The sequence below is a fragment of the Erinaceus europaeus genome, chromosome 5 (genome assembly GCF_950295315.1).
Source record: "Erinaceus europaeus chromosome 5, mEriEur2.1, whole genome shotgun sequence".
Lineage (NCBI taxonomy): Eukaryota > Metazoa > Chordata > Mammalia > Eulipotyphla > Erinaceidae > Erinaceus > Erinaceus europaeus.
The window spans coordinates 4248970-4276178 of record NC_080166.1 but is presented as its reverse complement, the minus strand read 5'-3'; the positions used below and the strand labels follow the sequence as shown (position 1 = coordinate 4276178).

Genomic DNA, 27209 nt, shown 5'->3' with positions numbered 1-27209 from the left:
TACAATACACAATTTCCTTCCTTTTTTCTTTCTTTTTGCCTCCAGGTTTATTGCTGGAGCTCCATTCCTACGCTATGGATCCACTGCTCCTAGAGGCCATTTTTTCCATTTTTATTGGATATGGTAGAAAGAAACTGAGAGAGGAGGGGGGGATAAAGAGGAGGAGAGAAAGACAGACACCTGCAGACCTGCTTCACTGCTTGTGAAGTGACCCCCCTGCAGGTGGGAAATGGGGTATTGAACCTGGATCCTTGAGTTAGTCACTGTGCTTAGTGCTATGTGTGCTTAACTGGGCACACCACTGCCTGGCCCCCCAATGTCTCCTATTCTTTATATTATTCCTAATTATCTGACAATCTCCATAAAGTACTAGAAAATAGGGCAACTAATTCAAACCTTCTATTATTTAATTAAAGTAAGTCTTAAAGCTCCATTCTGATAACTCAAATGTCTTTAAAAAGCTAACATGTACGGAAGAAGGGCTGCTGGGGTACATTGGGGTATGACGGATAATAATGACTCCGAGCTGGGCTGAACAGTTTGCACAAGCTCATTATTTTTTTTTTAATTTTTTATATTTATTTATTCTCTCTTTTGTTGCCCTTGTTGTTTATTGTTGTAGTAAGCTCATTCTTTTATCCTATGCTGGGCTTCATGCCTGCACAGTCCTACTGCTCCTGGAGAACTTTTTTTTTTTGTTTTGCAGATAGCAGAAGAGAGACAAGGAGAGCTGTGGAGTCTTTTTGTCTCTCTCTCTCTCTCTGTGTCTCTTAGTCTGATAGGGGGTGGGAAGGGGAGGAGTAAAAGAAAAAAATAAAGGCAGTCCTGCAGGAGCAGTAGAATTGTGTAAGCACAGAGCTCTAGTGACATCCTGGCAGAAGGAAATAGAAATATATATATGACTGACTTTGTATAGTCCTTGCATAAAGTGAGAGAAGGCAGACTGTTGTATGCTTTACATTGGGTTGTTCTAGCTCTCCCCCTGCCAAGAAAATTGGATCAGTCCTGCTAATTTCGTGGCCTGCTTGGCCCCGCCCCTAGGAACCCCGAGAGGGTTCCAGAGTTTCAGAGTTAGAGAGTGCTTGGGGCCGCTGCAGGGGAAAGAGGCAACAGAGTTTTGTTTGGTGAGTTGGGCGCCATTTGTTGTTAAAATTCAGTGGCTCCCGCTGGCTGGGCTAGCTTCATGGGCGGGTAACAGAGACAACCAGACACACGGCTGGGCAGGGAAGCTGTATTTCTTTACTCAAGAAAAACAGTTCATAAACTAACCCAACTAATCACCAAACAAAACTCTGTTGCCTCTTTCCCCCGCGGCGGCACCAAGCACTCTCGAACTCTGCAACTCTGGAACCCTCTCGGGGTTCCTAGGGGCGGGGCCAAGCAGGCCGTGAAATTAGCAGGACTGATCCAATTTTCTTGGCAGGGGGAGAGCTAGAACAACCCAATGTAAAGCATACAACAGCAGACCACAAAGCAAACTAAGCTCACATGATAGAGTGACAGGAATCTGTGGCTTCCAAGGCAACTGAGACACACACACACAAAAGTTTAAGTAATTTGAACATGAAAACAAATGCGGAGAGTGGCCCAGAGCACGGCGCAATCAATAAAGCATTAGACTTAAAAGAATGAGGACAGGGGGACATAGCATAATGGTTCTGCAAAGAGACTCTCAGGCCTGAGGCTCCAAAGTCCCAGGTTCAGTCCCTTGCACCACCATAGCTCAGAGTGGAGCAGTGCTCTGGTAAAAAGAAAAAGAAAAAGAAAAAGCGAACAAAGCATGAGGACATGAGTTCTGTTCCTGGCACTGCACATGCCTGAGTGGTTCTCTCTCTCATATTAATAAAGAAATTTAAAAAAAAAATGAAGACAGTAACAAAGTCTAGTCTGGAAAATTGAGAACTACAAATCAAAATTGTCAACATTCATAAAGCAAAAAAAAAAAGAAAAAAGAAAGAAAAGCAGCAGAGGAGGGAGGGAGGGGAGACTACTCTGCCTACAGTTAGGAGCCTATGAGGCTCTGGACTGGTAAACGTGGCAGAGCTGTAAAACAACCTCAGTACAACTATAATCCAGACAGGCTCATCTACCCCACTAGGGACAGGTAGAAACGGGCTAGGGGTATTGCTCCACCTGTCAACATCCACGTCCAGCAGAGCAGTAGTTACAGAAGCCAGAACTCCCATCTTCTACACCCCATAAAGAATTTTCTCCATACTCCCAGAGGACTAAGTGATAGGAAAAGATGACCAGAGGGCTCTGAATCCCAATTCCACCAGGACCCAAAGTGTTTGTCACTAGGAATCTTGTTTTTGTACCATCACAGGAAAGGAAGAGAGTCTGGAAAACACCAGAGGAAGCCAGGCGCTGTTTTCTTTATGAAAGAAGATAAGAGGAAGGAAAAAGAGAGAGAGATAAAGAAAGAGAGAAAGGAAGGAAGGGAGGAAGGAAGGGAGAAAGGAAGGGAGGAAGGAAGGAAGGAAGGAAGGAAGGAAGGAAGGAAGGAAGGAAGGAAGGAATCAGGGAAGGAAAGAAAGACAGATTTCTGTGCTTTCCCTCACAGCTGGTGAGACCTGAGAAATGCAAAGTCGCTGTACTAAATGAGCTTAGGTCTTTGTTAGCTTCCTACTGCTGCTGTAAGAAATCGTCAGACATCTAGTAACTTAAAACAACACAAGCTGATTCTCTTAGTTGTGGAGGTCAGGTGGCTCACGTCTGAGCTCCAAGACTGGGTCAAGGTGTCGGTGGAGAGACACTTCTAGAGGCTTGGCAGGAAGTTCACTCCCGCTGCCGGATACCGCGATGTGCACTAGCCTGTGGCTTTGTCACTCTGGCCTCAGCTCCCATTGTCACATTTCCTTTTCTGCCCCACCTTCCTCTCTCTGACTGCAGGGATCCACCCAAACAACTGTGTCCATCTCTAAAACTTCCCCCTAAATATACAAAGGCTCCTTTGACCTGTGAGGCTACAACTTCCATTTGTTTTGAGGTGAGCATTTGGGGGCTATTATTCCACCTACCATAAAACTCTTCCCAGTTTTATAATTCCATCAACTAGGGCTTCAATTTTAAGTAAATCAACTGATATACACTTTGGGATTTACTTTTGGCTTTCTGCCTTGTACCCCCTCCTTGATTCCCGTATTTTGTATGTGTGTTTAATTTATTTATTGGTTTTTAATACTGCCTCTGCTTACTTTAAATTAATCCATCTGGCGATGATCTCGATGCTCTAACCAAGGATTCTTGGACCAAATTGGAAATCTAAGGCCTCCAAATACTCATCATTACTGTGATATTCAACTAGCCGCAGACTGCATACAAACAGGTGGGTAGACGGTCACAAAGCATGTCGTGATGCCTCCCTCTCCCAGAGGACGGATCACTTTACAGCTGTCTGCAGAATAAATATATTAAACTTTAAGACACTAAGGTTAGAGGAAAGCATATGCAAGACTCCTACAAAAGAATGCCAACGTTTTGAAAGAAGTAATGGAACACACGTTTATAGGTGTGTGTGTGTGTGTGTGTGTGTGTGTGTGTGCGTGTGTGTAAGCGTGTGCGTGTGAGACGTGCTGAGTTAATACATGTTTATAATGATCCTGCCCATAGACCTGACTAGTTCCCAAAATATGTGTTTTATTTTATTTTATTTTTTTGTTATATTTATTTATTTTCCCTTTTGTTGCCCTTGTTGTTTAACACTGTTGTTGTTATTGATGTCATTGTTGTTGGATAGGACAGAGAGACATGGAGAGAGATGGGGAAGACAGAGAGGGGGAGAGAAAGACAGACACCTGCAGACCTGCTTCACCGCCTGTGAAGCGACTCCCCTGCAGGTGGGGAGCCAGGGCTCGAACTGGGATCCTTAGGCCGGTCCTTGTGCTTTGCACCACGTGCGCTTAACCTGCTGCACCACCTCCGACTCCCCAAAATATGCATTTTTAAAATATTTTATAGATTTATTAGTGAGGAAGATAGGAGGAAAGAGGGAAAGAACCAGATATCACTCTGGTACATGTGCTGCTGGGGATTGAACTTGGGATCCCATGCTTGAGAATCCAGCGTTAGCCACTGCACCACCTCCAAGACCCCAAAATAAGTATTATAATTAATTAGATCAGACACTGGTTGTCCGTGAAGGAGCAATTTCCAGTAACTGATGGCCAAAGCTCATCAGTGTTTTACTGTCACATGAAGAATATGCAGAACTAATTCCAAAATGCAAATCCAGCCAGCCTCTGTTCTACCCTTTGAACTTCAAAAATCACCTCAGTTGTATACAATCTTAACAACACAGTTGCACTGCCCCTGACCACATGGTCCTCCAAAACAGACAGACCCACTAGAATGAGGCCACAGAAAGTCTTCTGCTCCCAGAACTCTCTCTTTATGCGCCCTCCTTCAGATGCAGTGCCTTGGAATAACTGGTTGGCATAACTGTGTTCTCCAAAGTGAGAGGCCCTGGTGGCAGGAACTGTGCTTTATTTAGAAGTGCCCACTATACTGGAGGGTTAACGGCTTATGGCATAGTGGCTGACATATGAGTACAAGCTCTCATGTCCCCGCAAAACATGTCTGCAAGACACTGCCCCCACCCCTAGCTCTCTTCCCATCACCAGGCACCAGGCCTCCAGAATCTCTCTACCTCATCAGAGTCCTTTGCTTTGGTACAATGCACTGTAGCAAAGTTGGACTGGCTCTCTATTAAACAGACTCAATTAAAAGGAGATGAGGAGAAAGGAGGGAGGGGAGGAAGGAAAGAAAGCAAATAAAAGGAGAAAGAGAGACAAGAAGTTATAAACAAGAGGTGTCCTAGAGCCTCCCCTCCCCAGAGCCCTGCCCCTACTAGGGAAAGACAGACACAGGCTGGGGGTGTGGGTCCACCTGCCAACACCCATGTCCAGTGAAGAAGCAATGACGGAAGCCAGAACTCCCACCTTCTGCTCCCCATAAGAAATTTTGGTCCACCACCAATATGTCCTGGAGCTCCGCTTCCCCAGAGACCCACCCTACTAGGGAAAGAGAGAGGCAGACTAGGAGTATGGACCAACCAGTCAACGCCCATGTTCAGCGGGGAAGCAATTACAGAAGCCAGACCTTCCACCTTCTGCAACCCTCAATGACCCTGGGTCCATACTCCCAGAGGGATAGAGAATGGGAAAGCTATCAGGGGAGGGGTGGGATATGGAGATTGGGCGGTGGGAATTGTGTGGAGTTGTACCCCTCCTACCCTATGGTTTTGTTAATTAATCCTTTCTTAAATAAAAAAAAAATTAAAAAAAAAGAAATTTTGGTCCATGCCCCCAGACGGGTAAAGAACAGGGAAGCTTAGGGAAGCTTCCTGTGGAGCGGATGGGACGAGGAGCTCTGGTGGAGGCAATTGTATGGAGTTGTACCTATCTTCTCCCACAGTCTTGTCTATCATTATTAAATCACTAATAATGAATAAACAGACAGATACACAATAAGTGTGAGGTTGGATGGGGCACATTTGGTTGAGTGAATGTTACAGTGTACAAGGACCCAGGTTCAAGTCCTAGGCCCTCATCTGCAAGGAGTAAGCTTCTCAAGTGCTGAAGCAGGGCTACAGGTCTCTCTCTCTCTCTTCCCCTCTCTCCCTCTCTCTTCTTCTCTCTTTCTCTCTCTCTCCCTCCCTGCCTACCTCTTTCCCTCCTTCTCTCACTCCCCCTTCCACCTCAGTTTCTATTGTCTCTACCCAATAAATGAATAAGTAAAAATAATTATTTAAAAGTAATAACAAATAAAATAAACAAGACTCACAAGCTTTCTATGCTTCTCTTTAGAGACAGCATTTACGGAAGCAGAGGAGAGGATAGCAGCTAAAAGCTCTACGCTGCCGTAACTGGCAGTAGAAACATCTGGATGATAATAACTTCCCGGTGCCCCACCTTCCTCGTGTACAAAAGAAATGATAACAAGAGCTCTCTAGAGGATGTTGTGAGATTGAAGTGAGCTAATTCACAGAAAGAAATTTTTTAGGGAGTCAAGCGGTAGCACGGCAGGTTAAGCGCACGTGGCAAAGCGCAAGGACCCGTGTAGGAATGCCAGCTCCCCGGCTCCCCACCTGCAGGGGGATGTCGATTCACAGGCGGTGAAGCAGGTCTGCAGATGCCTTTCTCTGTCCCTCTCCTCTCCATTTTTCTCCGTCCTAACAATGACGACATCAATAACAACAACAATAATAACTACAACAAATTTTTTTTAAAAAAAACTAGGGCAACAAAAGGGAATAAATAAATATTTAAAAAATATTTTTTACAAGAAATTTTTTAATTCATTTATTTGAAGAAGAATTAGAAACAGAGCAAAGCAAAGTGGTCTGACAAGTGGGTATGAACTTGTGGAACTGTGTGTGCAAAAAGGAAATTTTAAAAAGGGTTCCCTTGTGAAACACCTGTTTATTCCTTCTGTTTTAACCATAGATGGATATAAATCAGTAAGGCCTTAGGCTTAAAAAAAAAAATTCAGTACCTCCAAAGGTGATACAATGGATAAGGTATTAGACTTTTAAGCATGAAGTCCCGAGTTCAGTCCCTAGCACATACGGCAGCCTGCACACCCAGCTACCTTCCCGGTCACGGAGTGAAGGAAGAGCTCAGGGGACAAAGCACCTGGCGGTCGCCCCTGCACACAGAAACCGTCAATAAACGTCACCTGCAGTGATAACATTCTATTTGATTACGTGTTTGTAACACAAGTGCTCATCTGTATGTTTTCTTTTTTTTTTATTTTTTTCTATTTGATTAGTGATTTAATAATGATCAACGAGACCATAGGATAACAGGTACAAGTTCCCACCACCAGAGTTCTGTATCCCATTCCCTCCACTGGGAGCTTTCCTATTCTTTATCTCTTTGGGAGCATGGACCATTTTTTTTTTTGCCTCCAGGGTTATAGCAGATGTGGAATTAGAGTGAATTACCCTGCTGTTCCCTTAACTGGTTTTCTGGTCTTTACATTGAAATGCCATTTAAGTACCAGGATAGAGCAATAAGAGTTTAAAAATTCCTTGTCCTCACAACTACATTAAAGGACTTGGGAAAATATATAGTCAATGACCGGGAACACTGGACTAATTGGAAACTCATAACCAATATTTTTACAATGACTTGATTCACCCTTCCACAGATAGTATTCAGAGGCAAAAAAAAAAAAAGACTACAATTTCCTTGATAAGGAATAACAAGATTAAGTTCAGCAATAAACCATGAAGAAAATAAAACAAATGACATCAAGTTGAGTAATCTCTTCAATATCTTGAGAAACAAAAAAATTCTCAACCTTTTGCCATTTTTCTCTGTCAAATGTAAAATGATAAAGTCCTTCCTGGGACATCATATAATAACTGTTAGGGCCCAGCTATTAATTTAAAATAGATCAAGGACACTTAAAAAAATAAATAAAAGTAAAATATTCCAACTCATAAAATAAGCTGATCTCCAAAGTCTTTTAAATTCACCCAGAAAGAATAAAAACAGGAGTGTGGAGAGAAGCTATTCATGAACACTATGTGAACCAGATAGAATCTGGGATAGAAGCCCTTCAGGAAAAACCATATATTGTTCAAGTTTCTTTTATAAGACACGCCAGAAAACCCATTCTTAACAGGTTTTCAGTTTCCCATCAGGTTTCAGACATTCAGTGTTCTAAAGAGGAATAAACGTGAACTCCCATGATCAAGGGTCACAGAGAAATGTCCCGACCAGAGCACACTACAGGAATTGTTCTTGGACATGGGGGGGGGGGGGAATAAAATATTTGTCACATGGATCCTGCAACTCTTCAAATAAACTCCATTTTCCTCTTTGTTTTTTGGGAATAAGATTCTACTCAGCAAGAAACCATGAAGGAAAGCCATGTACTCCAACTCTGCAAGACCAGAAAACGGTAAGGATGCCTGGAGCCCATGCTAACATAGACACAGCAGAGTCTCAACTCTGAAGTTGAGAAGGGGGCCTTTACCAGCATCAACTACCTTGTGACAAGTTGAGGGAACCACTGTGCAAACTCTATTTTCATACAGAAAATACCTAAAGGGAAATGTCCTTTTTTTTATTGTGTGTTATATGTTTATTATCAAACCATTTGATAGAATGGTTTGATAATAAACCATTTGATAGCATGCCAGGCTGGCATTCTGGAGTTCTGCCTTCCTCACACAACCACCTTACAGTTTTCCTAAACTCCTGGGAAAAAGACATAATCAAAAGGAAATTTCAAAAAGGGTTCACTTGTTAAACACCTGTTTATTCTTTCTGTTTTAACCACAGATGGACATAAATCAGTAAGGCTAACTTAGGCTTAAGAAAAAAATAAACGTTTAGTAGCTTCCGTGGTGGTACAATGGATAAGGCATTAGACTCTTAAGCATGAAGTCCCGAGTTCAATCCCTAGCACATATGCCAGAGTCATTCCCTAGTTCCGCCTCTCTCCTCTCTATCATTAGTAATAACAAAAAAGAGCTTAAAGATTGGTGAATCAAACTGCTTCCTAAAGAGAACTGTGCCCTTTTATCACAAAGCACAAAGATAATCAAAGGAATTATTACTACTTCCAGCATCTAATTTTACTGTGTATCTCACATGTTAAAAACACAATGGGGTGTGGCCAGATGCTAGCACAGCGGATTAAGCATACATAGTGCAACGTGCAAGGACCCACACAAGGATTCAGGCTCGAGCCTCCATCTCCCCACCTGCAGGGAAGTCGCTTCAGACAGTGAAGCAGGTCTGTAGGTGTCTGTCTTTCTTCCCCCCTCTCTGTCTTCCCCTCCTCTCTCCATTTCTCTCTGTCCTATGTAACAAAAAAGTCAGCAGCAGCAGCAATAATAACAACAAAAATAGAGAAAACAACAACAATAGGGTAACTGAAATGGCAAGCCCCGTAAGACACATTCTGACGAGGATTTCTGATATGACTGTTACAAGTCACTTATTAAAAGCATGAGGGGAAAAGTTGGTTTTAAGTAATAACTTAAATGTAGTTAAAAATAACTTGCCAAGCAACATTTAGTAGGTAGAATAAATGTTACATGAATTGTTCTTACTAATAAAGTATGGGGTCATCTGGGTTGGGTTTTATATTCTCTTTATGAAGGGAAACAAGGGGAAAAAAAAACTTCTTGACAAGTAAGCTGTTGTCCACGGAAACTGATTTATGGAGGTTGATAAACCAACTTTACGGCAAGGTTTCCTAGTCAAAAACAAAACAAACAAACAAAAAAAACTAGACACTTTGTTTTGTAAGTTTGTGAAAGACCTTCCTAAAAAGCAGTGTTCAGACAAATTCACTCATACAACTTCAAATTGGTTAAAAGAGAGAATTTTCCAGAGTCAGAGAACATAATGTAGCTACCCCTTTTATTATAAGGCAAATAAATCCAGAGTTGTGCTCATCCGTGGGATCCCCTTCTTCATGAAAAAAGAAACACTATGCGTAGTCGGGCGGTAGTGCAGCGGCCTAAGCGCACATGGCGCAAAGCGCAAGGACCAAAGTAAAAGACTCGGGGGTGGATGGGTGGATGGGTGGGTGGGTGGGGAGAATACAGGTCCAAGACGCACGACAGAGGACCTAGTGGGGGGGGTTGTATTGTTATATGGAAGACTGGGAAATGTGATGCATGTACAAACTATTGTATTTACTGTCAAATGCAAAATGTTAATTCCCCAATAAAGAAATTAAAAAAATAAAAAAGCAGTTGTGCATGCCGGCATACCTGTGATCTGAAGGCTGGATTCTTTATCCGAATGACATTTACTTCATGAACAACAGAAGAACCACTATCATCAGAAAAATATTTCATGTCCCAATATCTTATACTTATTTAAACCTATATAATCATGCTACACAGGACTGGATGATATTATAAAGATGCATGTACTGTAGGCATCTAGATAAGTTTGGACAGAGGATGAAAACATTTTTAAACATGTCAGAGGAGCAGAAAAGTGGTGCGGGGACAAAGCACAGGGCTTTGCATGTACGAGGTTCTGAGCTGGATCCCCCACACTGCATGTGCCAGAGTGACAATCTACTTCTCGCTCTTTAGTAAGAAGTACATAATCTTGGGGCCAGGCAGTGGCGCACCAGGTTAACTGCACATGGAACGAAGCACAAGGACACACGCAAGAATCCCAGTTCGAGCCCCGGCTCCCTACCTGCAGTGGGGGGGTCGCTTCACAAGTTGTGAAGCAGGTCTGCAGGTGTCTATCTTTCTCTCCCTCTCTGCATCTACCTTCCCCTCTAAATTTCTCTCTGTCCTATCAAGAAAAGAAGAAGCTACCAGAAGCGGTGGATTCATAGTGCTGGCACTGAGCCCCAGCAACTGGAGGCTAAAGAGAAAAAAAATGAATAATAAGAAGCAAATAGTCTTTAAACCTATAAAAATGTCATGTTCTGAGTAGTATAAAGTTTTTAAAGGTCCCTAGAGCGTTAATGATTCCTCCACCACGTGCCCCTAACCTACTTCTACTCTGCTCAGTTTCTACCACAGCAAAAATGGAGGCCATCCATCAATTTGTTGCTTAAGGATTTATTTTCTTACTGATATGACTATTCTCAACACTTAGTAATAAACAAGGACCTGGGTTTGAGCCCCTCCTCCCCACGTTCAAGTGGGAGGCTTCATGGGTGGTGACACAGATCTGCAGGTGTCAATTCTCTTCTTGCTCACTCTATCTCCCCCCCCCCTCAGTTTCTCTTTATTCTATCAATTAAAATGGAAAGGGGAAAAATAGCCACCAGGAGCAATGAATTCATAGTGCCAGTACTGAACCTCAGTAATAATCCTGGTGGCAATAATGAATGAATGAATGAATGAATGAATGAATGAATGAATGAATGGGAGAGAAAGGGAGAAAGAGTGGAACATCAACATGAATAGACAATACCAGTCAATCAAAGCTGAACCTGGTTTCATAAATTCAAAAGATAATCCAAGGAGCAATGCTTTACAGGTAGAACACCAAGCAGAGATGAACTGCAAAAAGAAAAAAAAATTACACCTCTTCCTAAGAATCACTCATCGGGAACTCCTTGCTTTACAATGGAAAGCTTCTAATATCAATGCAAATACTGGAAAAGAAAGACAACTGTGTCTGTCCATGCAGTAAGTTTTGTGTAACAAACTGCTTGAAGAGGTCAAGCATGAATTGAGTAAGCTACAAAGGCAGCTGGAAAGCAACCCAAATACCCTGGTCACTAGAAACAATTTAACTGAGTGAACTTTCCTGACAGCCTAGTCTTGAAACGCCACGTGCCTCCTTACACAATCTCAGCTCCTTGTGAACGTGTTATGGCTGTGGCCGAAGCAAAGGAAACAGGAGTGTCTCTCAATCAATCACGTGCCGTGAAGCCAGACGTACTGTGTGACAGATGCAATTGTTCTTGGCACCACTTGGGCATGACTAACTGATGACAATCGTATGTCCACACTGGCGCTTTTCCACAGGCGTGTGCGAATGTCACTACATCTGGATGCTAGGCATGCGGGGGTCCTGAGACACAAAGACCTACTACAACCAGAGGCCCAGCAGCTGTGCTCAATGAACACCGAGCGAACTCCGCAGAGTGATGAAAGGACCAAATTACTGCAAACTGTAAATACAGATTTATTTCATTAAAATACGAGGTAACCGCTACAGCCATCGCTTGCTCAGACATCTGCCTCTTTAAATAGCTAGCATCCTTTCATACAGAAAGCCAGCATCCCAAACCTCATGAAAAGCTGCATTTTCGTGTGCAAAGATGACAAACATAAAGCAAATTCAACAAGGTTTCCATGAGTCCCTTTAAAACAGAGAGAGAGACCCGCACAGATGATATAAAAGAAAAGTCATATTAGCAAGGAATAGTTAGCCATTTAATTCACATGTGAGCTTTGCATAGCATGTTAAAGTCCAGCTGGAAACTCAATATATTACTGTAAAAAAAAAAACTCATGCATTATTATATATTATCTTTAATATGAACTGGCTAGAGCAATGAAAGTAGCTAAAATTTACCAACTCACAACGAAATTAGACTGAGCCGTCATTTTTTTCTGGTCCTCATAAGAAATTACTAGTTAACTTATTAATAGCAAATGAATTGAACAAACAACAAATATGTAAAATGGCAAAAAACTCGCTCATGAAAAGCATGATGTGCTATTCACATATTCTATCAATAAAAATATTTTTAACTGATAAGCCATTCACGTATGTTTACATATCTCCCGTAGATCCAAAATCAAACACTGGGTTGTCGGAAAAGACATGCTGTATTTTTTGCATAGAAAAACTTTTTAAAACACCTTATCAATTTCCCAACAACCCAGTAATTACTTTCCCAATGTAGTACGACAAAAAAAAAATCACCCTAAAACAGGAGTATAGACGATGTTCCTATGGGTCGAACTGAAGTGAAATGTTCATCAGGCCAGAACTAAACATTCATGTTCCTTATCCCTCTCTATTCAGATCACCCTCCGTGCCTCATGTCTCTCCCTTCACTCTCTGCACCTCTTGTGTCTCTCCTTTCACACTACCTTCACCTGAGCGTCCTAACGGCTTCCAACTTCTCCCCCACCTTGTCTGGCATTGGGCCAAATTTCCAAGATGTCCGGTAAGCCTAGACTGATCAGTGGGTCATAAGACATGTATGTCAAATTAATCATCCCCATCCCTAAGGATCAGTAAGACCTTAAAGCTGTCTTCCTTTATTTTATTATGATCGCCATTCCTAACATGTATGTGTTGATAGAAGGCATTACTAATACATTAGGCTTTTTTCACATGTGGATTGAATCAAGGAAAACAATTTCTTCTGAGAAAAATCACAAAGTATTATTTGACACATCCTTTCTGCTTGAGTGTCTGCAAATGCTCTAAGTGACTAGATTCAGGGGAAAAGCACAATTGAAGATCCTAAATGAAAATGGAACAACTTAGAGAGAGAGGGAGGGAGAGAGAGAGAGAAAGAGAGAGAGGGAGAGAGAGGAGAGGGAGAGGGAGAGGGAGAGGAAGAAGGAGAAGGAGGGAGAGGGAGAGAGAGAGAGAGAGAGAAAGAGGGAGAGGGAGAGAGAGAGAAAGAGGGAGAGGGAGAGAGAGAGAGAGAAAGAGGGAGAGAGAGAGAGAGAGGGATTCATCTTAAGTGAAGACTAAAAAATAAAAGCAAATAGTAGGAAGACAATCTAAGGGAAAGGAAAGAAGAAAGAAGGGAGGGACAGAAGGGAAAAAATAAAATGCAGCTGATGTAACGCTGCCACTAAAACACTGGCCAGCACCCACTGCTTTCAGCAGATCCACCTGTTCTACCACTAGTAACAGCTGAAGCACTCGAGTCAAACGTCGTTGATTATGCGTGCACTTCTAAGCTCACTGTCTCACGTATTTTCTCACCAGATAACAGTGTAAGATTAATGTCTGTTTTTTTCTTTTTTAAAATATTTTATTTTATCTTTGAAAGAGATGCAGAGAGAGGGAGAGACAGAGTCAGAGAGAAACATCAGAGCACTGCTCAGATCTGAGACTTTGGAGCCTCAGGCATGAAAGTCTGTTTGCGGGGGTCAGGCGGTTGTTCAGAGGGTTAAGCGCACATGGCGCAAAGCACAAGGACTGGAGGAAGGATCCCGGTTCGAGCCCCTGGCTCCCCACCTGCAGGGGAGTCTCTTCACAAGCGGTGAAGCAGGTCTGCAGGTGTCTGTCTTTCTCTCCCCCTCTCTGTCTTCCCCTCTTATCTCCATTTGTCTCTGTCCTATCCAACAATGAATGACATCAACAATAATGACCACAATAAGGCTACAACAACAAGGGCAACAAAAGGGGGGGAAAACAGCCTCCAGGAGCAGTGGATTCATGGTGCAGGCACTGAGCCCCAGCAATAACCCTGGGGGGAAAAAAAAGTCTGTTTGCATCACCATTATGCTGTATCCCAGGTGTGGGCACTGTGTGAAAATGTATCCCTCGTATTCTATAGTATTGTCAATATTTCCATTTTATAAATTTAAAAAAAAAATTTTAAGATTGATGTCTAATGGAAACGTTAATTAGTCAACATATATTAACATCCTGGTTAAAAAATCCTGAAAAACAAACTAATTCTATTTAAAAATAAAATTATCTTGCAAAGCCAGCTGGTAGTGCACCTGGCTGAGTGCACATGTTACACTGCGCAAGGACCCAGGTTCAAGCCTCCAGTCCCCACCTGCAGGGTAAAAGCTTCACAAGTGGTCAAGCAGGGCTGCAGATATCTCTCTGTCTCTCTCCCTCTCTCTATCCCCCTTTCTCTCAATTTCTGGTTGTCTCTATCAAATAGATAAATAAATTAGAAACAGTTTTGAAAATAAATAAGAACATAATAAGATTTTGTTGCCTCTCTGACTGTGGTACCATTTTCATGGAATTGCTGGTGACCCAGATATAACCAGGGGTGACTCCAAAGGTTACTTGCTCTGACCCCTCACAGCAGGCTTCTGGAACGGGGCTCCAAAGAGTGAACAGAACTCCCAAGAGTGGGTTCGCCACCCATTGGTCCTATTCGTATATTCCTCAAACCCTGTATGCAAGATCACAGAGGACAATCTAGAAAGACAGCCTTCGCAACAGAATCGCTCTGCACCATCTTCTTTCAGCAAATGTTGAGAGTCCACATGGCAAGGGTAAGCAGCAGCGGCTGCGTCAGATTGCGAAAAGTGCATCGCTGTAGAAAAAGGGCACTGGGGGTCGGGCGGTAGCGCAGCGGTTTAAGTGCACATGGCGCGAAGCACAAGGACCGGTGTAAGGATCCCAGTTCGAGCCCCCGGCTCCCCACCTGCGGGGGGGGGGGGTGGCCTCACAAGAGGTGAAGCAGGTCTGGAGGTGTCTATCTTTCTCTCCCCTCTCTCTGTTTCCCCTCCTCTCTCCATTTCTCTGTCCTATCCAACAACAACAATATCAATTGTTGTATGCTTTACATTGGTTTGTTCTAGATCTCCCCCACCAAGAGAATTGGATCAGTCCAGTTAGTTTCGTGGGCCCGCTTGGCCCCGCCCCAAGGAACCCCGCCAGAGTTCTAGAGTTTGAGAGTTAGAGAGAGTTCTCGGCGCCGCCGTGGCAAAGAGGCAGCAGAGTTCTGTTTGGTGATTAGTTTGGTTTAGTTTATGAATTGTTGTTCCTGAATAAAGAAATACAGCTTCCCTGCCCAGCCGTTGTCTCCGCGTCTCTGTTACCCGCCCGTGAAGCTAGCCCGGCCAATTGGAGCCTATGAATTTTTAAGCTGATAAAGTTTTGCCCACAGAGGCAAAAAAGGCCCCTTCAGGCCCTCCCTTGGCAGCACACTGGTTCTTGTTACTTGCTTACATGTTTCTCCATGTTTGTGCCAGTTTCTTTTTTTTAAAAAAAATGCCTGTACGATATAGGTTTCTGTTCACCCCACACCCTTGATACTGTAGTCATTTAGTTAAAAAGAAAAGGGGGAATTGTTGTATGCTTTACATTGGTTTGTTCTAGCCCTCCCCCGCCAAGAGAATTGGATCAGTTCTGTTAGTTTCGCAGGCCTGCTTGGCCCCGCCCCTAGGAACCCCACCAGAGTTCCAGAGTGCCAGAGTGCCAGAGTTGCAGAGTTGGAGAGTTACAGAGTTAGAGAGAGTGCTTGCGCCGCCGCAAAGAGACAGCAGAGTTCTGTTTGGTGATCAGTTTGGTTTAGTTTCTGAATCGTTGTTCCTGAATAAAGAAATACAGCTTCCCTGCCCAGCCTTATGTCTCTGGTCGTCTCTGTTACCCACCCGTGAAAGCTAGCCCAGCCAGCTGGAGCCTCCAAATTTTAACAACAATCAATGGCAACAATAACAATAATGACAACAAGGGCAACAAAAATGGAAAAAAATGGCCTTCAGGAGCAGTGGATGTGTGGTGCAGGTACTGAGCCCCAGTGATAACCCCGGAGGCAGAAAAAGAGAAAAGAAAAGAAAAGAAAAGAAAAGAAAAGAAAAGAAAAGAAAAGAGGAGAGGAAAGGAGAGGAAAGAGAAGGAAGGAAGGAAGGAAGGAAGGAAGGGAGGCAGGCAGGCAGGCACTATCCATCTCCAGAGTGTAAAAGCCAAGTCAGCTTCCAAGTTCAGCACTGGGTCTCACTCTTCAAAGACTTCTCATGTGAGCTGTCCTTCCAAGAGTGCGCAGCAGAAACCAAAAACACACAGCTTAAGTCTGTTTCTAACGTTGTTCCTTGACCTCAGACCAAACCCTGGAGAAACGGTACTTCTGTTTTCCCTCATTAACAAAGACCTTAGAACTTAGAACACAATTTCTTTTTCAGAGGTTAGGAATCTAAGTACCCATGACAAAAGCAGGATGAAGATTAAGCAGGAGGTGAAAGGCACCAACACACAAAATGGGGACAATGTGGACATGCATCCTCCTGACAATGGCAACCGTGTGAATCAGCCTCCCCTTGGAAAGATGATATTGAAGTCAGAAGGGAAAAAAAATAGATGAAATCGCCACTCACAGGAAAATGGAAGGAATTTTAGAGGGTTGTGTAAGAGGAAACATGGTGTGAAACAAACATCAAACAAAAATCCCTTTTAAAAATGAGCCTAGGGAGTCAGGCAGTAGCACAGTGAGTTAAGCACACATGGCACAAAGCGCAAAGCGCAAAGACCGGCATAAAGATCCCGGTTCGAGCCCCCAGCTCCCCACCTGCAGGGGAGTCACTTCACAGGCGGTGAAGCAGGTCTGCAGGTGTCTGTCTTTCTCTCTCCCTCTCTGTCTTCCCCTCCTCTCTCTATTTCTCTCTGTCCTAACAACGATGACATCAATAACAACAATAAGAACTACAACAACAATAAAAAAGGGCAACAAAAGGGAAAATAATTTTTTTAAAAAAGAAAAAAAATGAGCCTATTGGGGCCAGGTGGTGGCGCACCTGGTTGAGCACACATATCAAAATGTGCAAGGACTTGGGTTCAAGTCCTGGGTTCCCATCTACAAAGAGAAAGCTTTGCAAGTGGTGAAGCAGTGCAGCACGTGTCTCTCTCCCTGTCTACCTCTCCTTTCCCTCTCAACTTCTGACTGTTTCTATCAAATAAATAAAAGGTAAAATTTAAAAAATAAAATAACAATGAAAAATGAGCCTATGGGGCCAGGTGGTGGTGCACCAGGTTAAGTGTACATAGTGCAAAGTGCAAGGACCCACTCAAGGATCCTGGTTTGAGCCCCTGGCTCTCCACCTGCAGGGGGGGTCGCCTTGCAAGCAGTGAAGCAGATCTTTGGGTGTCTATCTTTCCCTCTCCCTGTCTATCTCCCCCACCTCTCTCAATTTCTCTCTGTCCTGTCCAATTAAATGGAAAATGGCCACCAGTGAATTCAGAGTATAGGCACTGAGCCCCAGTGATAACCCTGGAGGGAAAGAAAGAAAGAAAGAAAGAAAGAAAGAAAGAAAGAAAGAAAGAAAGAAAGAAAGAAAGAAAAGTGGGGGAAATGAGCCTATTTTAAGGTCAATAGCATTCAATAGAGACAACAAAAACCAGGGAGCAGACTGCGGTCAGAAAACAGCTTGTACAACAGCTTAGCCGCATTACCCAAAGCTGACCGCATAAAGCTACCTGTCTTAAGGAGTAACCACCAAGGAGTGGAGCACAGCTGTGGTATCTCTCCTTTTTGCTCTGCCTCTCTCTCCCTCTCTAAACCGAGAGAGAGAGAGAGAGAGAGAGAGAGAGATTACTGGTAATGGTGGAACTGTGCAGGCATGAAGCTCCAGAAAAAACCCTGGTCACCAAAAATATAAAATCACCACTGTCATGTTTTCATGTAGTTTTACTAGGGAATACAGAGTTACAGGACAGCTGCTGACACATGAGTGTGATTATTTTTCTCTCCGTGACAGGGGTCAGCACATTGCTCCCACTGTAAACCAAAGTCTTAGCCCAGCACCACACACTGGGTCCCCAAGGCCCTCTCTACCTCGTCCCTCGCACCCAGGGTTCATTGCTTTACAACACATGGCCCTCTTTCTTTCTTTCCTTGTCTCTTAGGCCCCACCTATAAGTGAGATCAGATCTCTCTTTTCTTTCACACACACACTTACCTTTCTTTTTTAAAAATTTTTTATTATTATCTTTATTTATTGGATAGAGAGCGCCAGAAATTGAGAGGGAAATAGGGAGGAGATAGAGAGGGAGAGAGACAGAGACACCTGCAGCCCTGCTTCACCACTCGCAAAGCTTTCTCCCTGCAGGTGGGGACCAGGGGCTTAAACCTGAGTCCTTGCACACAGTAACACGTGTGCTCAACCAGGTGTGCCACCACCCAGCCCCTCCTGACTTTCTCTCTACATATAACTTGCCCACATTCTTCTTCTTCTTTTTTCTATTTATTTATTTACTTACTTCCCATCACCAAAGGTCTGAGTCCCATCCCCACCCCCACCCCGGTGGCTCTCCCACAGTCTTTGAAACAGGTTCACATTTGGTTTCGCGTTCAGATACTTAATTCCCTATGTTCTGCATATGAGTAAAACCACCCTGTAGCTGTTCTTCAGCTCCTGACTTGCTTCACCAAGCATCCTCTTCTCCAATTCCATCCACTTTATCCCAAAGGACACAAGATCACCTTTTTTATTGCTGCATAATACTCTGCTGGGTGTATGTCCTATAACTTTTTGACCCACCCAGTCATCTGTCGAAAGGCATTTTGGTTGTTTCCAGGTCTTTGCTATTGTGAATCAAGCTGCTATGAACACGGGGGTGCACAGACGCCTTGGAATCGGTGTTATTGTATCTTTCACTTACCTGACTTTCTTGCCCTGTTCGGTGAGCATCTTCACTAAGTCAGCAATGGGGTACTGAGCTTTGGCTGCACAGAGGCCGTAGCCTAAAGAAACAGTAACAATACTTAGCACAGCAGTGGAGGAAACAGTTTCTATTTGGAACATTTATAAGCAGGGTCTCTCTTGATCAAAGCTTCATTGTATACAAAGAAAGCAACCATGGGGGGCCAGGAAGTGAAGCACTCAGTTGGGCACTTCAGTCACCACATGCAGGACCCAAGTTTAAGACTCTGCTCCCTCCCTGAAAAGGGAAGCGACCCAAACTGGGCAGCAGCTCTCTCCCTCTCTATCTTCTCTTCCCCTCTCAATTTCTCTCTGTCCTGACTAATGAAAAGAAAAGGAAAGAAAAGGAAGGAGAAAAAAAAAAAAAAAGCAAAAAAAAATGGCCACCGGGAGAAGTAGACTCACAGTAACAGCACAGAGCCTCAAAATAACCCTGGTGGCAATTTTTAAAATAAAAAAAAAAAGTCATCTAACTGGATTAGAAATGAAAGCAAACTTAGAATACAGACTTTTGAAAATTTATCTTAAATGTCAAAACCTAACAGCCCCACAGCTGACAATTTTATGTTATAATCTTATCTAGTAATGGCAATAGGCTGAAAATTATCAATAATAAAGAATAAACAAGACACAGCGATGGCTTAAACACTTTAAGGAATCAGAGAAAGACAGGGACAGAGTCCACTGCATTGATTTGTAAAATGTCTGTGATCCCCAAAATGTTAACCCAAACCAAGAATTCTCAGTGTTTTTCACTTCATAACATTCTAAGTTCCCATTATATATTCAAAAGTAGAAACGTTCCAATTCTATTTCCTCCTATAATAGTTATTTGAAGCTAGGAGTGAACGAGTTTTGCAAACACATTTTTCACAGGGAAAAATAGACATTGTATTCAAGTGTCAACAACTGTACTGTAATCCACTAATCCAATAAAGTGGGGGGGAAATACTCAAGAAAACTATTTTGCTGCAATTAATTATTATCACTGTTACATACTGTTTGCTTTTCTTTTCTTCTGTTTTTACCTGGAGTAATAATAATGCTATTAGCTTCTCGAATCATGTCAATTGCATTGTCAAGGTTGATTTCTGTATGTGTTCCAGAAATTTCCATGGGTTTTCCACCAGCTGTTGAAGTGGTACCATAGCCTCCAAGAATCACATTAGCCAAGGAGCGATTCATTGCCTGCAGGACAAGACCATCAGCTGTCAGACTTTAATCCAGGAAACTTTTGGGAACATGATATGAACTTGTGAATATATGTACACTGTTAAAGTATTTCATTATCAGGGCCGGGTGGTGGTGCACCTAGTTAAATGACACATTACAGTGCGCAAGGACCTGGGTTCAAGCCCCGAGTCCCCACCTGCAGGGGGAAAGCTTTGCAAGTGGTAAAGCAGGGCTTCAGGTGTCTGTCCGTCTCTCTCCCTCTCTATAAACCCCAACCCTTTTGATTTCTGGCTTTCTCTATTCAATAAATAAAGATAATAATTTTTTTTAAAAAAAAGTATTTCATTGTCTAAAACCAACTTGACATAGCCACCAAAAATCACTTCAAAAATCTAAATGACAACAAAGGTCTGGAAGACTACATTGATTTTTTTTTTTCTATAAAATCAGCCACTCAATGATTCTTTCAGTAAAAGTTTGTTTTGTTTTGTTTTTGCCTCAAGGGTTATTGCTAGGGCTCGGTGCCTGCACTATGAATCCACTGCTCCTGGAAGCCATTTTTTTCCATTTTGTTACCCTTGTTGTTTATCGCTATTGTTATTGCTGTTATTGTTGTCATTGTTGGATAGGACAGAGAGAAATGGAGAGAGGAGGGGAAGACAGAGAGGGGGAGAGAAAGACAGACACCTGCAGACCTGCTTCACCGCCTGTGAAGCGACTCCCCTGCAGGTGGGGAGCCGGGGGATCAAACTGGGATCCTTAGGCCAGTCCTTGCGCTTCACACCATGTGTGCTTAACCCGCTACGCTACCACCTGTCTCCAGTGAAAGAGAAATTTTAAAAGACTTTAGTAGAAAATGTACCAGTAGTACTAAGAAATGAATGAAAAAATCCAGATAGAGCCATACTTTTCTGCATACCAATTAAGGAAGTTCTACATCCCTACCCATGTGCTTTGCACCAGAGTAAAAAGAATAAGAGATTTTCCAGGGTGGACCTACACTTCTCTCAGGTAAGTTCTGCTGCCAGAGGCAAGCTGCCCAAAGGCGACAGGGAGAAATCAAAAGGCTAGGGAGCCATTTCACTTAGAATTCTGCTGCGCTCTGTTGTTAGAGGAAGAAAGGGGCAGAAGCAAAGTGAGAGTCCATCTTCCTTTCCCATCTTCTACAACTCTCCGGAGCTATCATCTAGTAGGGTTTGGAACCATCGTTAGGCTCCTAAATATTTAACTTCCAAAAAAATAGGATGAGAACATTTACATACTGTCTCATTAAATTTACAAGTCACCCTTTTAACCATAAAAAATAAAGAGAGAGGCAGGCTGGGAGTATGGATCGACCTGTCAATGCCCAGGTTCAGTGGGGAAGCAATGACAGAAGCCAGACCTTCCACCTTCTGCATCCCACAATAACCTTGAGTCCATGCTCCCAGAGGGATAAAGAATAAGAAAGTTTTCAGGGAAGGGGATGGGATATGGAGCTCCGGGAGTGGGCACTGTGTGGAAATATACCCCTCTCATCCTCCAGTCTTGTGAATATTTCTATTTTATGAGTAAATAATAATAATTGCAGGGGGCAGGAGATGACAGCTCAGCCAGTACAGGGCACATGCTACCGACTATAAGAACACAGTGTTGGATACCAAATGGGGGCACAATGCAATGAGGAAATTCCATGAGCAGTGGGGCAGCATCTCCTCCTTTCTGTTTCTCTTTCCCTCTCCCCCTTTCTGTCTCTCACCTTCTATTTGGAAGAGAGAGAGACAAAGAGAGAGAGAGAGAGAGAATTTAAAAACTTTGCCAGAAGCAGTGGAATCATGCAGATACAAAGTGCCACTGAAAACCCTGGCACTACCAACAACAATAATAATCTCAGGCCAGGCAGTGACGCACCTGGTTAAGCGCACATATTACAGTGCACAAGGACCCAGGTTCAATCCCCCAGTCCCCACCTGCAGGGGAAAGCTTCATGAGTGGTGAAGCAGGGCTGTAGGTGTCTCTCTGTCTCTTTCCCTCTCTATTTCCTGCCCCCTCTCAATTTCTGTCTGTCTCTATCCAATAATAAAATAAATAATAAAAAAATAAAACTTTAAAAAATAATCTCAAGGAAAATTAATAGGAAGGGATTTCTCATGTGCTCAAATACAATCATCTAGCCATGTGCCATCCAAATGCCACACCTGAAATACGAAGCAGGAATAAATATGGTTTTGAAAACAATTTGCTTATAAACATTTGGAGGCACAGGAAAAAAAAAAACAACCAAAGTGGAAGAACCCTGGAAGGACCCCGGTTCGAGCCCCGGCTCCCCGCCAGCAGGGGAGTTGCTTCACAGGCGGTGAAGCAGGTCTGCAGGTGTCTGTCTTTCTCTCCCCCTCTCTGTCTTCCCCTCCTCTCTCCATTTCTCTCTGTCCTATCCAACAATGACAAAATCAATGGCAACAATAACAATAATGACAACAACAAGGGCAACTACAAGGGCAACAAAATAGAAAAAAAATGGCCTCCAGGAGCAGTGGATTCATAGTGCAGGCAATGAGCACCAGCAATAACCCTGGAGGAAACAAACAAAAAAAAAGGATATCATAAAAAAAGAAAAAGAAAAAAAGATGCTTTGTCTCAAACACATTTTAAATATTCAAATCACTATACATAATAAAGCGGTCAATCAACACAGTCATGAGTGAAGTTATTACTGCAAAAAAATATACAAGTCCACCATGCCCAGTGTCCATTTTTCTACGCTTCTCCTCTGACGGAGCGGCAAAGGCAGAAAGACTGACAGAAAGAGAAACACCTGCAGCACTTCTCCACAATTCATACAACATTTTTTTTTTCCTGCACGTGGAGACTGGCGGTTTGAATCCGGGTCCCCAGGTATGATAACTGTGTTCTGCCAGGTGTATCTAAACTTGACCCAAATTTCATCATTTTTTTCAAAAAAAAATTTCTTTATTGCTTAAAAAATTAAAAAGCATTAAGATTATTGGTAAAAAAAAAAAAAAAAAAAGGAAAACTATGACCACCTGCTAAATATAGCCTAGTCAACTACCACCTTAGAGAAGATACCACATACATAAACAGATTCCTCTCTCTCTCTCTCTCTCTGTATGTGTGTGTGTGTGTGTGTGCCATGTATTGAGACCGTTCTGTCATAGATTTTTTTCAGATAGCAATAGATAGTACAGCACTGACGCTTCCCCAGTGCCATGTGTACCAGAGACTCAAATGTGGGTTGTGCTCATAGCAAACCAGCCACCTTTCTAAGTGATCTGTCTCCGGGTCCCCATCTCCTCCTATAAAAAATTTAAAAAATGATTAAAGCAGAAGTGTCCCAATACAGACAAATGACAAAGGGACACAAGTAGAAGGATAGATAGAGATGGATATATCCATTTCATTCTTATTTGGTTTTTAAAAATACCACTAGAGGTTGTGGAGGTAAAGGAACCCATTGCTGGCAGGAATCTAAATTGGTTTAGCCCCTAAGGAAAGCAGCCTGGAGAACGCTCAGAAGGCTATGACTCAGCTCTTCCTCTCCTGGGGATAAATCCTAAAGAAACAAACATACCTATCCAAAGAGAATTGCGTACACCAACATTCATAGCAGCACAATTTCTTAGAAATTGCCCAAACTTAGATGCATCCTCAGTGTCCAACAACAGATGAGTGGCTGAGAAAGTTGTGGTCTATACACACAGTAGAATACTACTCAGCTATTAAGAATGATGAATTCGGGGCTGGGGCGGTAGCGCAGTGGGTTAAGCGCACATGGCTCAAAGCATCCGGATTCAAGCCCCCGGCTCCCCACCTGCAGGGGAGTCGCTTCATAGGCGGTGAAGCAGGTCTGCAGGTGTCTGTCTTTCTCTCCTCCTCCTTTCTCCATTTCTCTCTGTCACACCCAACAACGAACGACATCAACAACAATAATAACCACAAGGCTGCAACAACAAGGGCAACAAAAGGGGGAAAAATGGCCTCCAGGAGCGGTGGATTCATGGTGCAGGCACCGAGCCCAGCAATAACCCTGGAAGCAAAAAAAAAAAAAGAAAGAAAGGATGTTGAATTCATTTTCTTCACCTCATCTTGGACGGAGCTTAAAGGAGTCATGTTAAGTGAGATAATCCAGAGAGAGAAAGATGAATGTGGGATGAACTCATGCATGGGAAGAACTTAAGAAACAAAAACATAAAGGGGAAAGCATCAAGTAAAACTTGGACTGGCTTGGCGTGTTGCCCCAAAGCAAAGGACTCTGGGGAAAGAAGATGGGGAAAGGGGTGGAGGGAGGAGGGGCTTTTCGGTCCTGGTACAAAATGCTGGATGTTGTTTGGGGTGAGAGTGCTTCGCAGACACCTGTCTTGGTGAGATGAGAAGCTGCACCCTTGTGCCAACAACTGCACAGCAATTTATTAACCTCTGAATAAAAAAAGAAAAAGAAAACCGACAGAAAGAAAGGGTTTCCGAGAACTTGGGGCTCCTATGTACCACTTCTGATGGTATCTTCAGGAGCTTAAGCAAGAACAGCACAGTAGTCTAACAGAATGAACATGTCTTAGCATGTCAGAGTTAACATGTTAAGACATGGGTCCACAAGTATATCACCATGAGGCTAATTCCATGCAGTCTCTGAAAAAAAAAAACTCATTTTTTATCTCTGAAATCACCCTTGCAACATCCTATTTTCAACAAATGTCAGGTTTTTGGTTTTGCTTCTTTTTTTTTTTTCTTAAGTGATTAATGAGAGTATCTTGTGACCAACGATCCGCAGATTGAAGAGTTTCCAAATATTTGCAACACTGTCCAAGGCTGTTCTTTTGGAGGGATTGGTTAAGCCCTATAATGAACATTGTATGCTACATTAAAGAAATCCTTAGTCCACATGATTCCAAATAAACTGTAAGAAGCCAATCTAAAAGCAAAGGGGAGTTTATAAAATAGACTAAACCAAATCAGTAATGATATACATACACACATATATATATATCACTAAGCATCTCTCATGTAAATGCTCTGCACATGCTAATTAACAGATCACAAGGCAAAAAAAAAAAAAAGCTTTGGGTTTGGCTTTGGTCCACTTCATTTTGTTCTTCTATCTTCATTCAGAAACAAATGGCAAAGTGAAAACAGCAGAAATTTTTGGTCTGCAAACATGGCTTCATTTCTACAATCTATTGCCTAGGCATTTTGAACTCTATAGAAAAATAGATGGGCTTGAAGAAATCATGTTAAATGAAATAAGCCAGAAAGAGAAGGAAGAGTACAGGATGATCCCACTCTTACACAAAGCTGAGAAAGAACAGAAAGGGGAACACAAAGCAGAACTTGGACTGGATTTGGACTGCTGCACCAAAGCAAAAGACTCGGGGGCGGGGGGAGTAGATTTTAATCTCCTTTGTAGGGGGGTAGGTAAAAAGACACAGATCTATGGTGGTAGAAAAGGTGCTAATCTATGCTTCTACTAACCTATAGTCTTTTAAATCACTATTTATTTTTTAAAAAAAGAAGGAAGGAAGGAAGGAAGGGGAGGAGAAAAAGGAGGAGGAGGAGGAGGAGAAAAAGGAGGAAGAGAAGGAGAAAAAGAAGGAGGAGACTGAGAAGGAGAAGAAGAAACGAGATAGGCTGTAAGGACATAGAAAAGAAGAAAAAGAAGAAGGAGGAGGAGAAGAAGAAGGAGGAGAAGAAGAAGGAGGAGGAGGAGGAGGAGAAGAAGAAGAAGAAGAAGAAGAAGAAGAAGAAGAAGAAGAAGAAGAAGAAGAAGAAGAAGAAGAAGAAGAAGAAGAAGAAGAAGAAATTAGAGGGGCTGTGAGGACAATAAGGGGGTCTAATTACTCTGTGACATCTGGATAGAAAGCAATCATTCATCCGAGCTGGGGACTTGAAGACCGTCAACATTTTTTCAGTTTTTATAACGCTGAGTGTTGTGTAATCACACCAGCTCAGAGGACACCCGCAAGACTTCTTTGTCAGAACAAACTGAATTTCAGGGATCTCTGATTAGCCACTTGGGGAGCATTCCATCCCCCTCTCATAATAAAACCATTCTGTTCTGGTTGGAATTGCTTCCTTCCTTCAATCAATAATAAAATCAGGTAAGCAAACCAGTGATATTAATAGATACTGACATAACAGTATTAGAATTGCTACCATAACCTGGCTGGTGAAACTCCTAAAACAGGAGATGACCTAACAAATGAAATATTCATCTCACATTCACTTCAAAAGTATAGGAATCTGAATATTCTGGGTCGGCCTCTGCAAACACAAATGTAAATAATAATTAGCAAGTCAGAAGACCTTCTCTGTAAAGTGAAAACATTTCCTACCTCCAGAGCCAGTATGAGGATTAAATAATCCAGTATTTGTGTAATGCCTACAATATTGTACTCTGCAGCCAACATTTCATGATGATGATGCTGAAGATGAACCACTCTGAGCTGCTGTATGCTAATTTATTTTTCTTTAGTTGGGGGGATTGATGTTTTATAGTTGACAGTAAAATACAGTCGTTAGTCCATGTGTCACATTTTTCAATTTTTCACATAACACTCTAACCCCAACTACAGACCTGTTTCACCACCTGTGAACTGCCCCCTGCAGGTGGGGAGCTGGGGGCTGGAACCGGGATCCTTATTTAGGTCCTTACGCTTTGCACCATGTGCACTTAACCCGCTGTGCTACCACCCAACCCCCACTTTGTTAATTTTCTATATGGCATAGGAATAAAAAAACACTCGAGGTAAACTGAGAATAAGTGGGATTGCTGAGGCAGTTGGAATGGGTAAGGAAGAACTAGACAAAGGACAAGAAATACGAAATAGACACAAGTCAAAGATGGTCTGACTACAGATATAGATGTGCGTATATTGAGTAGAAATAGACACAACTCAAAGATGGCCTGACTACAGATATAGATGTGTGTATATTGAGTAGAAATAGACACAACTCAAAGATGGCCTGACTACAGATATAGATGTGTGTATATTGAGTAGAAATAGACACAACTCAAAGATGGCCTGACTACAGATATAGATGTGTGTATATTGAGTAGAAATAGACACAACTCAAAGATGGCCTGACTACAGATACAGATGTGTGTATATTGAGTAGAAATAGACACAACTCAAAGATGGCCTGACTACAGATACAGATGTGTGTATATTGAGTAGAAATAGACACAACTCAAAGATGGCCTGACTACAGATACAGATGTGTGTATATTGAGTAGAAA

The 27209-nt window shown here is 42.6% G+C and overlaps 1 protein-coding gene across 4 annotated transcripts in view; it reads right to left on the bottom strand.

Annotated features, from left to right (window-relative positions):
- Positions 1–27209, bottom strand: part of NNT (nicotinamide nucleotide transhydrogenase) — a 122943-nt gene that overhangs the window by 10491 nt on the left and 85243 nt on the right. For all 4 annotated transcript variants that reach the window (XM_060191014.1, XM_060191012.1, XM_060191013.1 and 1 more), the window contains 2 exons: positions 19837–19996; positions 18768–18849 (listed from right to left, as the gene is read on the bottom strand). In XM_060191014.1, coding sequence (XP_060046997.1) covers positions 18768–18849; positions 19837–19996 — 242 coding nt within the window. The remainder of the gene's footprint in view (positions 1–18767; positions 18850–19836; positions 19997–27209) is intronic.